Raw genomic sequence first — 15,626 nt, 5'->3', positions numbered from 1 at the left:
TTATGACACAATTACAAAGTACTAAAAATTTACACCAAAAAAAACGCTACTTCTCTTGATGATCATACTCATCTGTTAGCTAAAGCTATCAAACAAACAGTTCACTTATATTGCGGAAATTAGACAAACTTACCGGTCCAGCAGAAAGCTGGCAACTTTGGCGTCGCTTAGCAAACCCGCTTCCTGGTTCATGACATCCTTTTTGAATAGAACCACACCGATGTTTATTCTGTGTTTTTGCTGTTTTTTGTCTCGACTTTGACTTGCTGCATCGTATTTTCTCTTTTTTGACGACACAGATTGACGCTCTGTCGGCTCGTGTGCAGAGTATGTGTGGTCCGCCATTAGCGCCAATTTCACTTCTTACTGCAACAAAGAACAGTTTCTATTTCTAATAACAAGAAAATGCTGTTATTGTTCTTCCTCTTCTTCTGCTAATTCTGCCCTTGCAAAACACAGCCGAAGAAGAAGAACATAGTCCCGTGCATCCTTCCTTTTACGAAACGCGCTCAGCTTGTCCGTGTAGTGCTAATATAGAAACATGGCTGTGCAATTTGATAAATTACATGTAATGGTGTGCCCGCGGTGTATATACACAAAATGGCTCATTGTAAGGTAATACAAACATTTCGGTTCATTTTGTAAGGTATTTCTTCACTACTCACAACATGGTTTTGTATTATATATTACATTTTGGTAAATAAATCCTTCAAAATTCTACACACTGTACCTTTAATACTTGATTTGAAATTTGACCACAACAGACATTGATATGCTTTTTTCATTTGTTTTACGTTTCCAATCAACAGACACAACAAAAAAATACTAAAGCAAAGGAACATGTGAAGAAAACAATATAAAAACTAAAATTTGAATGAAACAATACTTTTTATTTATGAAACAATTATTTATGGATCAATTTATCTTCCTACATAAATGTGTATTCTAGAGTCTTACACCTTTCCAGTCCTGCCAACCTGTAACCATTTTGCGTAGCAGGTACGAATTTTGACCTCAAAGTACGCTGGTACGATTTGTCACTCTAAACTACTTTAAAACCTGATGACGCCTCTGCTGCGTGCAGTACTCAAAAGAAGCAACAGGAAAAAGAAGAATATGTCCAATCATAGCACTGAGTTCCCCCAAATAGAAAGCGGCGATGATTGACACGTCCTATGACAATCAATAACATGTGTCTGCAAATCAGCATCCATCCGTTTTTCATCCATCCATTTTCTACCGCTTATCCGGGGCCGGGTTGCGGGGGCAGCAGTCTAAGCAGGGATGCCCAGACTTCCCTCTCCCTAGACACTTCCTCCAGCTCTTCCGGGTGGACACCAAGGCGTTCCCAGGCCAGCCGGGAGACATAGTACCTCCAGTGTGTCCTAGGTCTTCCCCGGGGTCTCCTCCCTGTGGGATATGCCCAGAACACCTTCCCGGGAAGGCGTCCAGGGGGCATCCGGAAAAGATGCCCGAGCCACCTCAGCTGGCCCCTCTCGATGTGGAGGAGCAGCGGATCTACTCTGAGCTCCTCCCGAGTGACCGAGCTTCTCACCCTATCTCTAAGGGATCGCCCAGCCACCCTGCGGAGAAAGCTCATTTCGGCCGCCTGTATCCGGGATCTTGTCCTTTCGGTCATGACCCACAGTTCATGACCATAGGTGAGAGTGGGAACGTAGATTGACCGGTAAATTGAGAGCTTCGCCTTGCGGCTCAGCTCCTTCTTCACCACGACAGACCGGTACAGCGACCGCATTACTGCAGAAGCTGCACCGATCCGTCTGTCAATCTCCCGTTCCATCCTTCCCTCACTCGTGAACAAGACCCCCAGATACTTGATCTCCTCCACTTGAGGCAGGAACTCTCCTGCAGTGAGCAAGCCACCCTTTTCCGATTGAGAACCATGGCCTCAGATTTGGAGGTGCTGATTCTCATCCCAGCCGCTTCGCACTCGGCTGCAAACCGTCCCAGTGCATGCTGAAGGTCCTGGTCTGATGGGGCCAGCACGACGACATCATCTACAAAGAGCAGAGATGAAATCGTGTGGTCCCCAAACCCAATGCCCTCCGGCCCCTGACTGCGCCTAGAAATTCTGTCCATAAAAATTATGAACAGAACCGGCGACAAAGGGCAGCCCTGCCAGAGTCCAACATGCACCGGAAACAAGTCTGACTTACTGCCGGCAATGCGAACCAAGCTCCTGCTCCAGTCGTACAGGGACCGGATAGCCCTTATCAAATGGTCCTGAATCCCATACTCCCGGAGCACCCTCCACAAGATGCCGCGAGGGACACAGTCGAATGCCTTCTCCAAATCCACAAAACACATGTGGAATGGTTGGGCAAACTCCCATGAACCCTCCAGCACCCTGGATAGGGTATAGAGCTGGTCCAGTGTTCCACGACCGGGACGGAAACCACACTGTTCCTCCTGAATCCACAGTTCTACCATCGGCCGGATTCTCCTCTCCAGTACCCTGGCATAGACTTTCCCGGGGAGGCTGAGAAGTGTGATCCCCGATAGTTCGAGCACACCCTCCGGTCCCCCTTCTTAAAAAGAGGGACCACCGCCCCGGTCTGCCAGGGCACTGTCCCCGACCTCCACGCAATGCTGCAGAGGCGTGTCAGCCAAGACAGCCCCACAACATCCAGAGACTTGAGGTACTCAGGGCGGATCTCGTCCACCCCCGGTGCCCTGCCACCGAGGAGTTTCTTGACTACCTCGGTGACTTTGGCAGAACCACAAAATCCCACGTGATCCCCTTCTACACACATGATCTGATGCATTGTTTTAAAGAAGAGTCAAGACGTCTTCTGAGCTCAAAGGTAAACTGATCGGGCGGACATGGAAAGTTGAAATATTGAATTGACCCTCTTTTAGAGGGTTTGACATCTAAACTCTTCATATGTAGCCGTGCGCCACGTGCACAGAATCACGGCAAGAAAGGCTAGAGCAGAATGTTTTTAATGCGAACGGCAAACGCAATAGATCACTTTTTTTTATAAAATAACTAAAAAGTTCTTATTGTCACGCACTAATTTCAAGCAGTGTCAAGCCCTTGATCCCAAACCCAAGCATTTTTTAAACCTTAAAAAAACGCCTCATTAAAAATCAATCATTTTTCAGGATATCCAGCAGCCGTACGAACCCTGAAAATAGTGGAATTTTATGGTCCATTTCATTTGCATTTTTGCCCTGGCTTATTTCTAACCGTGACTTCTCCCTCCTTCAGAACCTTGTCATCCTCACAGATTCTGCGAAAGCTCTTGCCGATTCCCTGAACAATGCAACAATTGAGAGTTTTCCATACTTTAACACCCTTCTCAGGATTCTGGCCACCCGATGTATGATGCAGGCTGTGTATTTCTGCTCTGGTATGGACAGTGATTTCCACCATTATGGTCTGGCCTCACCCATTTACACACACTTCACATCACCTATCAGAAGGTGAGGAACAAAAGTTTATATTGATAAATTATCAGATTAATGTATAAAATACAAATATTGCAAGGTCCTGTAAACATTTTAATCAATGGAATGGCATGCATAGACATTCCTATTACCTGACTTGAACAGCTCTGTCACAGCCCATGTGGGTAAAATGTGTAAAAGATCAATTTTGAAGCTCAATGCTTTTTGAAACTATTTTGTAGGTATGCGGATATCATAGTTCACCGTCTGTTAGCGGTGGCTATTAATGCAGACACCACATACCCTGATTTAATGGACAAACACAAGCAAGCTGCCCTGTGCAACAACCTCAACTACAGGCACAAAATGGCTCAGTATGCACAGAGAGCCTCAGTGGCTTTCCACACTCAGGTAGACCTTCAACACTGACTGCAACATCAAGACGGTCTGATTTTTATAATAGTTATGATTCTTAACATCTTTTCTATTTGACCCTTAGCTGTTTTTCAGGAATAAGGGAATAATCAATGAGGAAGGCTTCATTCTGTTTGTAAGAAAAAATGCTATCATAATCCTTATTCCCAAATTTGGATTGGAGGGCACGGTCTTCTTTGAGAACAAGGATAAACCCAGTCCTGATCACAGCTTTGACTCGGAGGTACTCATTACAATGACATTCATGCTGCAAATATTGTCTAAATATAGACTAGAAATAAGTGAAATTAAGATAAATACACTTAAGATTTCTTAAAATAAGCAAACGTATCAAAGCCTTAGTAAAGGTATTGATTTCTTGAAAATGGAGGTATAACACTGAAGTGCAGTGGCAAGTTTAAATAACTAGCTTGTCATTAAATTTTTATGTTTGAATTTCTTTATTTGATTGAAAAAATATTTAACAAAGAGCTACTAAAAAGTTTCTTCATCAACACTTAGCATGCAGACAGTGACATAAAATTGCAACCATTAGGTATAATTGTGGATAGTTTTGGAAGGTAATGTTGTGGTCTGTAAAACAATCATGTAACATATGATTGGAACCGTCCTAATAATGCCTTCAACTGTTAGGAATGAAAACAATAAATGAACAATGTCACCACACAATGGGTCTCATTCATGAAACACGAGGAGAACAACATTTTTTGGCACAATTTTTAATACACCTAGGCATTGAACGTGCCCAGTGGCAAAATTATGAAAGACCAGAGCATCGATAAGCCCCGCCCTTTTCGGTTTTGCTTTCGGTCCTTAGGAAAAGGTCCTTTATCTTTTATTCCTACATTAACATTATCTTGCACAGTTTATCTCAACGACAGTTTAAAATTTTCAATAACACCAAGAATTTAGTCTTTGGCGCAGGCAAATCCGTTGTTTACAGCAGAGCGCGTGAGGTGGCACGTCATATGTGTCTCTCGCACAGTTTCCACACAGCACGCGCACACACGAACTGCGATGGCGGAGAGAACTATCAAAAGTGTGGTTATACTTAAACAAAGTTGATGCTGACAGTGACGATGCTCGTTGCCACAAGTGCAACAAAACCTTTGCTTGTAAGGGTGGAAACAAAAATTACATTTAATCTGTCAAAGCACGTCAAAAATCCATCATGAACAGACAGAGAGATGCTTCCTCTCTTGATGCCCCATCTATGTCAGGTATGTATACTGAATGCTAACAGACGTTTTATGTATATTTGTTCAGAAATCAAATACGATAAATAGTCGGTAAGGAAGAATTTATGAAAAAATATTTATTTTGTTGCAAATAGTTTATTTTAAATCATTTATTTATTGTTAATGATGTTAATTAAAATAAAGTAATGTTAATTCTGTTACTAATTTTGTTTCTTTTTATATTAAAAAGCACCAATAAGAATACCCTTAAAGTACTGGACCAATAAGCAGTATCGATAAAAATAGTATTACTGTTAAAATCTTAACGATACCCATACCTATGTACACCTGCTCCATACCACATGTAAATAATGCGTAAAACAGCATGGAACATTCTGTATTGTTTTAGACAAACCGATGACACTGCATTTTGGTGCACTGTGTATAATAATGATATTTCACGAGTAATTTTATTATATTTACTTTTTAACTTTGGGTAAAATGCAGAGCTCGTCACTGTCCTTTTCAGCTGTCCAATCACAGTGGAGAAGAGGAGGGACAAAACACTACATTTACCAATCAGCATAAACAACAATGGGCAAGTTAATATTAATGGTTACTGCATAATTTTAAAATTCAGTAATATTCCTCAAAATAGGATACTAGCAACAAGTAGGCTAATTTTGCGGATATTGTAAATCACAGCAATCAACACATCTCTGGAATAATGTGCAGTGCCTCCAAAATGTTCCCAAGCACCACCAGCTGGTCGTTTTCAAAAGAGCACCAGGTGTTATTTTAACGGGGGATGGACAGTTTAATTGTTTAATTTGATGGTAAGCATTCAGCCTATTAGTTCATTATGCATTTATGCAATATAATGTAGCCAAACCAGATAATGAAGTCCAGAGGATTCCAGCATTCCTAGATACGTAATTTGGCTTGCTGTAATTCATAGACGGATTACATAGATTACGCTAATCATGAATGCCCTGTTTACCAATGATTGGAATTCATTAACATGCACACGTTTGACTATGAGATCTGACGTTTACAAAGTTTTTGTGAATCCAGAGGAAATAATTTTTCGGGAAAGTCTGTTTTATGTGCAAATTACATTTACTCATATTTACGAATGTTTCATGACTGAGGCCCAATGAGTCAGCGATCTATCAATAAGTTTTACGCTTCTTAATATTTCTGAAATGAGAATGTAGAAGGATCTTTCTTTGGTTGCCTGTCCATTTAACTCAGATTCATAGTGATGATCTTCATTGAAAGATTTTTTTTACTAGAATTTTTTTTTACTTTTATCCTTTAGTTTTTGAAGTGAATTTGCACAACCCAAAACCAGGCTACACGAGGTCATATTCACTAGACATCACATTTCTGTATAAATTAATTCTTGCCCTTCTTTTTCTCTCAGGGTCCGACGCTAACAGTGGAAAAACACACCTTTCACATGTTTGATAAAGTCAAAGTGACTATCAGCCTTGATGCTTCCAATATCCAGCACCAAAGGATCAGAATGGCACTCATTGAACCTGTAGTAAGTTGTTTAAACTAAGGCCCAATCCCATTTCTACCCCTTTCCCCTACCCTCTGTTTAGCGTGTTCACGTGAAGGGGTAGGAGTGTCTCGACTCTCTTTTGGTTGGAGGGGTAGGGGTAAGGGCTATATAGCCCTTCAAACCAAGATTTTTAAGGACCTTATTTCTAACGAAGGGGTATAAAATTTTCCAACATGGCTGCTCATGCGAGTATAATGCAAGCATTTTTTTGGGGCTTTTATAAGGATCTAAATAACAAAAAATCATCAATACTTGAAACGTTTATAAAAAGTTTTAAAAATTTGCTCACGTAATGCATTACTGATTGCACGATAGAACTGCAACTTAAACAACTGCAAAAAAGAAATTGTAAACAGGGCTGTATCCAGAATGCAATCACAAACCGGGGGAAGCAGAAAACGCTCAGAGCATACGACCAATGCGGTGAACGGATCGGCTTGTCTGTTCGCGACTGCCCTCCGATTCCCCGCCCGAACAGAGGGAGAGATCCACGGGTATGCGATCACAAACACTGGGTCAAAATGTGCTCCGCATTCCCCGGTCAGCTTGCGACCGCACTCCAGAGACTGCTAATGGAGAGGTGTGTGGTGAGCTGCTTGGGACAAAAAAGTTTAGGGTCACTGACAACAGCATCTTGGAAGTTTGTGATAAACATTGCCACATCTCCATAGGATCAGTGACGTGAAATGATGAAACATTTGACAGTGTAGTAGTTGTGTCCTATTTCTTAGGCGAATGTTTTTAGCCCTTCCCCTTGCCATTCTGTTTCAAGGGGCAGTGGCAAAGGTGTATACTAGTGATGCACGATATTGGATTTTTGCCGATAATTTCCACCTCAATTAAGCCGATGCCGATGTATGCTGTATATCCACCAGGGCGTTTTTACGTAGCAAAAAGCGTTAGGTGCTGGACAGTTTTTTGTCTACCAAGGTGCTCTGGTTGCAAATTTTTAGCTGCATGGGGAAAAAATAAGCACCAGCACTGAGCCAGTGGAAAAAAGCAAAGGGGCATAGCCGCCATAGCCAATTGGCAGTGCGTGGCTAACTCGTGCAGATATGCATTTCTTTGCACACTTGGTTAATGTGTGAATTTACAAGCATTTAATTACTGTGTTGCAATTACATATTTTTTTCCCCAATTATCAATGTAAATAGATACATGGATAACAATGTAAATTGTTAAAGCCGCACAATGACACTGAGCAGAACGAGACTATCAGCCTAGTGCAATTCGTGCCTCAGCCTCGGACGGCATAGGTCCATCTTCTCGGGATGTGCAGGAATTTTTTAATATTCGATCCGCAAAAACTATTTGAATATTAAAAATGAGATTTGAATATTCTTATTTTTCATTAGTATAAAACTGCGTAACCACAAGGTTAAGTTACTGCTACAGAAGACCTGTAGAGTTGTCACTGTCACGTCTTATTTAACGCATATTTGCTTCAACTGTAATGATTTTACAATATACAGAAAATAAACATTTATAATTTGTATGTGTTCCTAAATCTTTGCTATCTCAGATTGCAAGCTAGTTTAATAATTTTAAGTGTACACACCGGATGCCCGGATCAGGAGTTATGCTCGGCTCACATCACCATATTAAAATGTTTCAAAGCTTGTGAGGCACAGAATTTGTTAACATTACTTACATTAGGTATAAAATTAAAAAAGTTATATTAAATGATTAACAATAATTAATTTATTTCCATAACTTTTTTGTAGCGGTTGTTCATAATAAATTCATATTCGTTCTTGAACAACTTGAAACATGAAAATGTAGGCTACATTGTACTGCAACTAATGTTAATGAATTTGGCTTAACATAAGACTGGCACCTTTTTCCATACCTAAAAGGTTGAGATTTCCTTCTAGAAGTTAAAATAGGGCCCTCACCTTTTTTTTGTTTATTTTAAAATGCGCTGTGATTCCTTACTGATAGATCAAACTATGAGATATGGCTTGTAGATCTTATAGATCTAAACTTTGAGCCCAGTTTCACTAGATCTCTCTCTGTCAGGAACAAATTAAACCTGGAAATATCAACTCCGTTGTTAGTCAATCCTTTAACCCAACCACCAGGGAGATATAGAGCTGAAGGGAAGAACAGCAGGCAGGAGACGAAGTAATGTTAAATAGACAGAGAAAGGATTTATTGAATAATATCAGTTGTGCGTTGATGCTCAGTCAAGCTCTGTCACACTTCGTCTGACTAGAAACAGATTCAATATGTGTTTTTAACCAGTCAAGATTACAGTATCAAAACATTGTCTCATGACATTATTATGAACCTTGAGATGGAGACCAACGGATACTCATATCAGCATAAGGCACAATACAACTCCCAACGAAGTTAAACAACAGGAAAGTAAGGAACAAATAATATGAATAGAAGTGAATAATAAAATAAATGAATGAATACATATGATGAATATTGTAATAAATGGGATAGATGAAATAGAATAATAAAATGAAATAAACAAGAAACAAGTGTATGTTTCTATCCAGATCTATCATTACCTTAGTTGAAATAAATAGGCCTACCTTATTTACAGATGCAAATGCAATGCAAAGCTAAACAAGTAAGACACTTGCAGTGAACGACAAAGATGACAATATTTATATGTGGTGCTGATATGGAAATATCTCTAGCACAATAATTGCTCCATCTTTGTTGCTGGGTATTCTTTTGGTATCTTACCAGTCAGCTTGGAGATATCAAGCCTGTTTACTTTATTAATTATCAACATTATATACAATACAGCCAGATATTCTTGTCAGATCTGGGTTTTGTTACCGGGAGTTAGAGAAGATCAGCGCGATTTCTCCACTGTCGGCTTTGTCAACTAGCTTGTTGAACAGACTTTTACCAGCTTAAAAAGACCTAGCCTATATGCTCGTTTTTCTTTTCAAGAACATGTATAATAATATTGTTTATTTTGTTTTACAACACAGACGGTCAATATACTCCCTGTACGTTACGTTTTGTATGTTTTCTTTTTGCATTGTCGCATAACGCATAGGTTTAAATGCAGTTTATGTATTTTTCTATATTTTCTACATTTAAAAAACTATATACAGGATATAATATTAATCCGTTATGAATATTTAATGATAATTATAAGCTTGATGTGAAATTGTGACAAACTAACTGCTATAGACTGCTCACTGTAGCACAAACACAACATTTTTTTTGTAAAGATTATCTTGAGACAAAATGAGTCGATGGGAAAAATGTATAGCCTTTTGGTTGAGGGAACCAGTGCGGCACTAACTTCCGGGTTTGCCTAAAAAAGTGTGTCATCTCTACTGCTCACTATTAATTCACAATGTATTTAGCAGTTTTTTTCATTGTAGAACTGGTTTGAAAGAAAATATTTTGCAAAGGTATGCTTTACAAAAATATTTACATTTTAAATGAAGTAGCACCTTCACAAAATACACTGGCTTTGGACACATTATTTAAAATATGCAGAAATTTATTTAAAAATTAATTCTGTGTAATATAAAATTGTGAAATTGGATCAGTAAAAAAAATCCTACCATTGTATTGTCCAAGTCTGTTTTTATTCTGAATAAAAAAATAAAAGCAATTGACCGTCACATGGAGTTTGAATGTTAGGCTACCTGACCAATTATAACGCCGATATTATGTGCCCCCTGTTGCTATTTGCCATTTTGTCCAACAATCGAACCATAGAGTTGCATAGTATGCGGTTTTAAAAAGTTCATCGGGATTCTTGCTGGCCATCACATTGTACGCACATAATTCCAGTTAAGTTATGTCGCTGTGGAATCTTAGTTGTCTTAATGTACAACGATAAAGACTTCTTAAAACAGTCTTATACAAGACTCGACCGGCACATGAAGCAGTGCTTTTAGTTTTATGATCTGTTGGCTATATCTTTGACTCAGAATAAAGTAAACTAAAAGATCACTTTCACATCCTGAATTTATACTTCAAATGCATATTGCAGACCTTAGTATGTCAATTTCTCCCAGAAATAATTATTTCACAATTTTTATTCTTACGTGCAGTAGGAGCGCTTTGGCTGATGTAGGACATAGCAAAAGGAGGCATGCTTTGCGAAGGGTCAATCAGTCGATCAACAGAACATTTGAATACTTGTCTACCAAAATAGTTGATAGTGACAGCCCTAATGAAGTTGTTCATATGTTAATTTGTGTTTTGTCTCTTTCAGATCCCTGGGGTTAGTGTAGCTGTGACAGAGTCAGAACCAGAGGCCAAAAAACCTAAGCTAGACCGCTAACATTCTGAGCACCAGGAACATGCAGTTTGTTTATCTTTGCCAATTTTAGAGGAATCTAAAAAACAAGTACAATTTGTATTTTTTTTTCAATGTTTATCCTAACATTTTTCCTTCGCTTGTTTTAAAACACGGTAAACCACTGTCTGCATACTACGGAATTATAGTAAGTGCTAGTTTCTTTTTTTAGCCATTAAGACTGATTTAATAAATGGACATTTATTCACCACTGCACGACACAGCCCAGGATCTGTGATTCATTGTCAACTATGAGATCATAAAAAATATATTGTTTTTAAAAGAAATCATTTGTATGTAGAAATTATTTGAAATGATAATTAAAACTAAAGTTGCAATGGAAAGATAATGTGTCTGTTTCCTATTGTTGGGCCAAACAACACATCTTAAATGGAATGGGCTGCAAGTTAAATCATTAATTGTAATGTCTTTATTTAGATGTCAAAGGAGTAAAACTTATGAACAACAAGAAATAAATGGTTGGCTAAATGAAGATTGCTGATCAAGACATTTAATTTGGATATACAAACGGTCATGATATATTGTGGAGCTACAAAGATTGTGGTATCTTCATGTGCTTCATAATGGTTCGGATTCTTTTGTAATTATAGGCTGTAAAACACAGTATAAAACAAGCTAGAAGAAATGCTCCCATACCTTCAATTCCCTTGTAACATATCCTTATTAATACCAGTTACACAATCCATAAAATCATAAAAAACAATAGCAGGCTGTAATTCAAGTTTTATCAGTCTCCCATAACAATTTTAACACCAAAAGAATATTTCTTGAGGTTAGTTAAATTGTGTTAAAGAAAAAGCTCAAACAGTTACAGTATGCAAACCGTAGTAACATGTTTTCCTCTGATATGGTAAGTATTACACTGCTTGATTTGAATAGGTAATGTGTCCTCCAGAGTTCGATAAACAATGTGTAGAGAGCCTGATTTGTCCCCCATGCTCAGTGCAGTGGGCAAACAACTTCAGGAAAAAAAAAAGGTGGTTATGGAGAGTGCATACATTTATAGTTACCAAGTGTACAAATATATTTGCAAATATACAATGAACGGAGACGTTTTGTTGATTTAAGGGTCCGTGACAAAATGGGTTGGCAAGATGAGAAATCAAAAATCTTTAAAACCTTTTTTTTAAGCATGAATCATATATTTTGTTTGTTTGATTTGTGTAATTACAAATAACTTTTTATAAAAGACTGGAGGTACCTGAAAATGTCAGATGGTGTAACTACCAAAGAATTATAAATATTCTATTCACCTTTATGGAATGTAAAAACTAATTTTTGTGTAACATAAAAAAATATATATCATTAAAGATATCTCAAAATATACATTTTAAAGCAAAAATATTGAACTTTTCCTCATGGTTCCCCCATGTGGTTGACAAGCGCAACTGTCTTTCTAGTGTCATAAAAAATGTTGCTGTATAAGCTTCCCTGTGGGCAGCACAATACACATGAATTTGTTTACAACGCTGAAACAAAGTTTGAAGACCACGTTGCCCTCTTACGCAGGCAGGGGATGGCTGGCGCTTTGTGTACAGACTTGAACACTGGACCACAGTGTGGTTTTAGCGGCTACAAGTCTCTTCATGGTTTGTTGAAAACATTAAAGGGATTGTGCAACGATGTTTCATGCATTCAGACATTTTTACAATGTTAACCATGCTGGCTTCTCATGCTTAACATGGTCAACTTGTCAAAAAACAAGTTGGCCATATCCCATAGTATTTCTGTTCTTGATACACTACCCCAGAGTTTTTATAGGTTTTTGAAAGTTTTTTTTCCAAACATGAAATTCCCTTATTTAACTTTTCTTAGTCCCTCACGAAACAATTCTCCCAGAAAAACATTAATGTGCTCGTTTGTTTGTTCACTGCATTTCGATGAGGAATGTTATAGAAATGCTGGATTTTCTGATTGTTTGAAACTGATAGATGGTTCGGTCCCATTGCTTAAAGATGCCGGACATGAACACGTAGAAAGTGAACCGGAGTTGAATGTCAGTTTTGTTGGCAATCGTGCATTATGTTAACAACGCGAACTTAGTGACGACAATGCGACGATGTATTGTGTGCTCGTGCTTAAGTTTCGCCCAGCTGTATCAGCCGTTTATAATTGTAATCAAACTAAAGACTCTTTGAAGACACAAAGTATGCAGTACTACTCTATAGGTACTCAACATTAATATGAGATCAACAGAAACTGTGTTACATACGCTTTAACACTGAAAATCAAGCATCACAGTAAACAAGCTCAGGTGAAATGTTTTTTTCTCAATGCTGAAAAAACACAGGCTAATAAGAAATCATGTCTCACAGCGTAACTTTAGTTAATGGGTTAGTTCAGTGTTAGAATGAAAAGGTCATAAATTACTAATTCAAGTCATTTCACAAGACAAGTAAGATAAGATATCTTCGATCACATCAAAACAATCTTTATTTGTGTTCTGGAGAGATTTGACCCCCACAGCAATGCAACATACACTCAAAAGAAGAGTAGGTTAAGTGTAAAGACATCATTAAAATCATCCATGTGACTACAGTGGTTCAACCTGAGCAAGACACTTTACTCCATGTTGCTCCAGGGGGATTGTCCCTGTAATAAGTGCACTGTAAGTCGCTTTGGATAAAAGCGTCTGCCACATGACTAAATGTAAATGTAACCTCATTAGTAAGATGACTTCTTTTTTTGTGCACAAAAAAACTACAGGGGCCGGATTAACAAAACTGTTAAGACAAAATCTAAGATGTTCTTTAGATAAATTATAGGAAGTTCGTAAGAATGTTCGCGAGCACGATTCTCAAACATTTTCTTAGGAACTTCTTTTTTGTCGTTAGAATAAAATATGATTATACTCGCTTGCTAATGTGTTAACTGGAGTTGTTTATCTAATGAACTTTTATGTATGTAACAAGCACAAGCACAGTACTTACATAGCATATATATATATATATATATATTAGTGGTGGGCATAGATTAATTTTTTAAATCTAGATTAATCTAGATTAAAATGGCTCATTTGAATTCTGCCGAAGGCATTCAGAATATGTGTGCTACCCCAATAATGACTAAAAGTAAGTCTTTGAGAACGGGTTTCTCAAGCCAGGTGGCGCATTAGACCAGGGGCTCATCTCCTGTTTCCAAAATGCATCACAAACTGCTTGAGAAAGCTGTTCTACTATGATAATTGGTGATGAAAATTAAATTATGTTCAATAAGATGTACTTGTGTTTGCTTCCGCATTAGCTAAGGGATGATTTGCGTTTAGGTGGTACTTGAGACTGGAAGAGCTCCTACAGTACATTTACATTTAGTCATTTAGCAGACGCTTTTATCCAAAGCGACTTACAAAGAGTGAGGGAGCAACAAGCGATATGTCATACAGGAGCCATAATACATTAGATCTCAATACAAAGTAACTGGTTTCAACTAAAGCTAGACCACTACCTGTTGAGAGAAAGTTTTTTTTAAACCAATTCCGCATTGCACAAGCTGCAAACAACCTTAGTCTTGTCGATGTTTCTATTGGGAAGCTTCTTAAAAATTAATATTCCCTGAAGCAAACCCGGCGGCTTCATAGCTGCATCCATGTTAGCACGTCACGTTTGATGCGGTAATTTCACAGTAACGATATGTTGTGTTCAGACCAAACACGAATGGCGTGTCAAGCGCGAGTGATTTATATGTTAATGCAAAGAGCCAATAGACCTACTTGCTGCGCGATGAAGCCCTGGTTATGAGATGATGAGGCGGCTTCTGCTTCCGCGAATGACGCGAGTTGAAAAATCTCGTTCTCACCCCGTACAGTGCAGTTAAGCTGGTATACATCCACGCTAAAATATCAAGGTGAAAGTCATCATAGCTTGCGTAGTATAGACCCAGCTCCCAACCCAACTTTGAGAATAGATTAACGGCGACATTTTTTGTATCGCGCGATAAGAGTCTCACGTTAACGCAAGCACGTTAACGGCCCACCACTAATATATACACTTGATTAGCATTAAACAGCATTTACGACAGCATGTTAGCTAATATGTTAGCAAGAATTAGAAAACAATTGTTACTACATCATAATACTTGTGACCCTCTCCGTTTGAGTCACTTTGTCCCAGAAAGGGCTTTAGGCCTTATCATTATTATATCAAAATAAGTATACCTTAATGGCAAGTAAACATCAAAATTATGATTCTGTTTCAAAACAATAATAACCAAATATATGTATTGAACAACTTACATTTTGAGATTTAAGACAACCGTGAGGCTGTCATAATTTTAAGATGATATTTACAACCGCTTTTGTTTAGAGAATTTGGATTCTTCTAAAATTTTTCCTAAGATCAATCTTGAGAAACATTTTAAGAACAGTCTTTTATTTAATCAACATATTCTTCTCCTCCCTGTCAGTCTACGACGCACGTTCATGAAAGCACCACAACACTCGCGTATCCAATTTGCGTGGCGAACGCATCTGCCCTCATGCATCACAGTCCAAGGTGTTACCGGTTACACTATTTGACGGTTACACAAAATCTGTGTAAACGCATATGGCCTTAAAGGACATTTTAAAAAGTTAATACTTTTTATAATGATGATGAATTATCAATGTATTCCTGGGGTCATATCATTTGGCATATATACCTAAGAATACCAGACCACACCCTAGAAATGTAAATTATCTCACTCTTGAGTTTCTAACCTATGCATACAGCAGTAAGTGCAGGGTTCTCCA

The 15,626-nt window shown here is 38.3% G+C and overlaps 2 protein-coding genes across 6 annotated transcripts in view; one reads left to right on the top strand and one right to left on the bottom strand.

Annotated features, from left to right (window-relative positions):
- The window catches only part of dis3 (DIS3 exosome endoribonuclease and 3'-5' exoribonuclease), a 40,813-nt gene extending 29,650 nt beyond the window's left edge, over positions 1-11,163 (top strand). For all 3 annotated transcript variants that reach the window (XM_056770157.1, XM_056770164.1, XM_056770146.1), the window contains exons 17-21: positions 3,233-3,447; positions 3,654-3,822; positions 3,911-4,069; positions 6,451-6,573; positions 10,796-11,163. In XM_056770157.1, coding sequence (XP_056626135.1) covers positions 3,233-3,447; positions 3,654-3,822; positions 3,911-4,069; positions 6,451-6,573; positions 10,796-10,864 — 735 coding nt within the window. In that variant the 3' untranslated portion in view covers positions 10,865-11,163. The remainder of the gene's footprint in view (positions 1-3,232; positions 3,448-3,653; positions 3,823-3,910; positions 4,070-6,450; positions 6,574-10,795) is intronic.
- The window catches only part of bora (bora aurora kinase A activator), a 29,679-nt gene that overhangs the window by 9,842 nt on the left and 4,211 nt on the right, over positions 1-15,626 (bottom strand). For 2 of the 3 annotated variants that reach the window (XM_056770209.1, XM_056770218.1), the window contains one exon: positions 11,287-11,859. The exons of the other annotated variant lie outside the window; for it this stretch is intronic. In XM_056770209.1, the coding sequence (XP_056626187.1) occupies positions 11,758-11,859 (102 nt within the window). In that variant the 3' untranslated portion in view covers positions 11,287-11,757. Of the gene's footprint in view, positions 1-11,286; positions 11,860-15,626 lie in introns of those variants that run through there. 3 annotated transcript variants of the gene reach the window in all.

The sequence above is a fragment of the Triplophysa dalaica genome, chromosome 2 (genome assembly GCF_015846415.1).
Source record: "Triplophysa dalaica isolate WHDGS20190420 chromosome 2, ASM1584641v1, whole genome shotgun sequence".
NCBI classification, from domain to species: domain Eukaryota; kingdom Metazoa; phylum Chordata; class Actinopteri; order Cypriniformes; family Nemacheilidae; genus Triplophysa; species Triplophysa dalaica.
The sequence above is the reverse complement of the archived record's forward strand: the minus strand, read 5'-3'. Positions and strand labels throughout refer to the sequence as shown.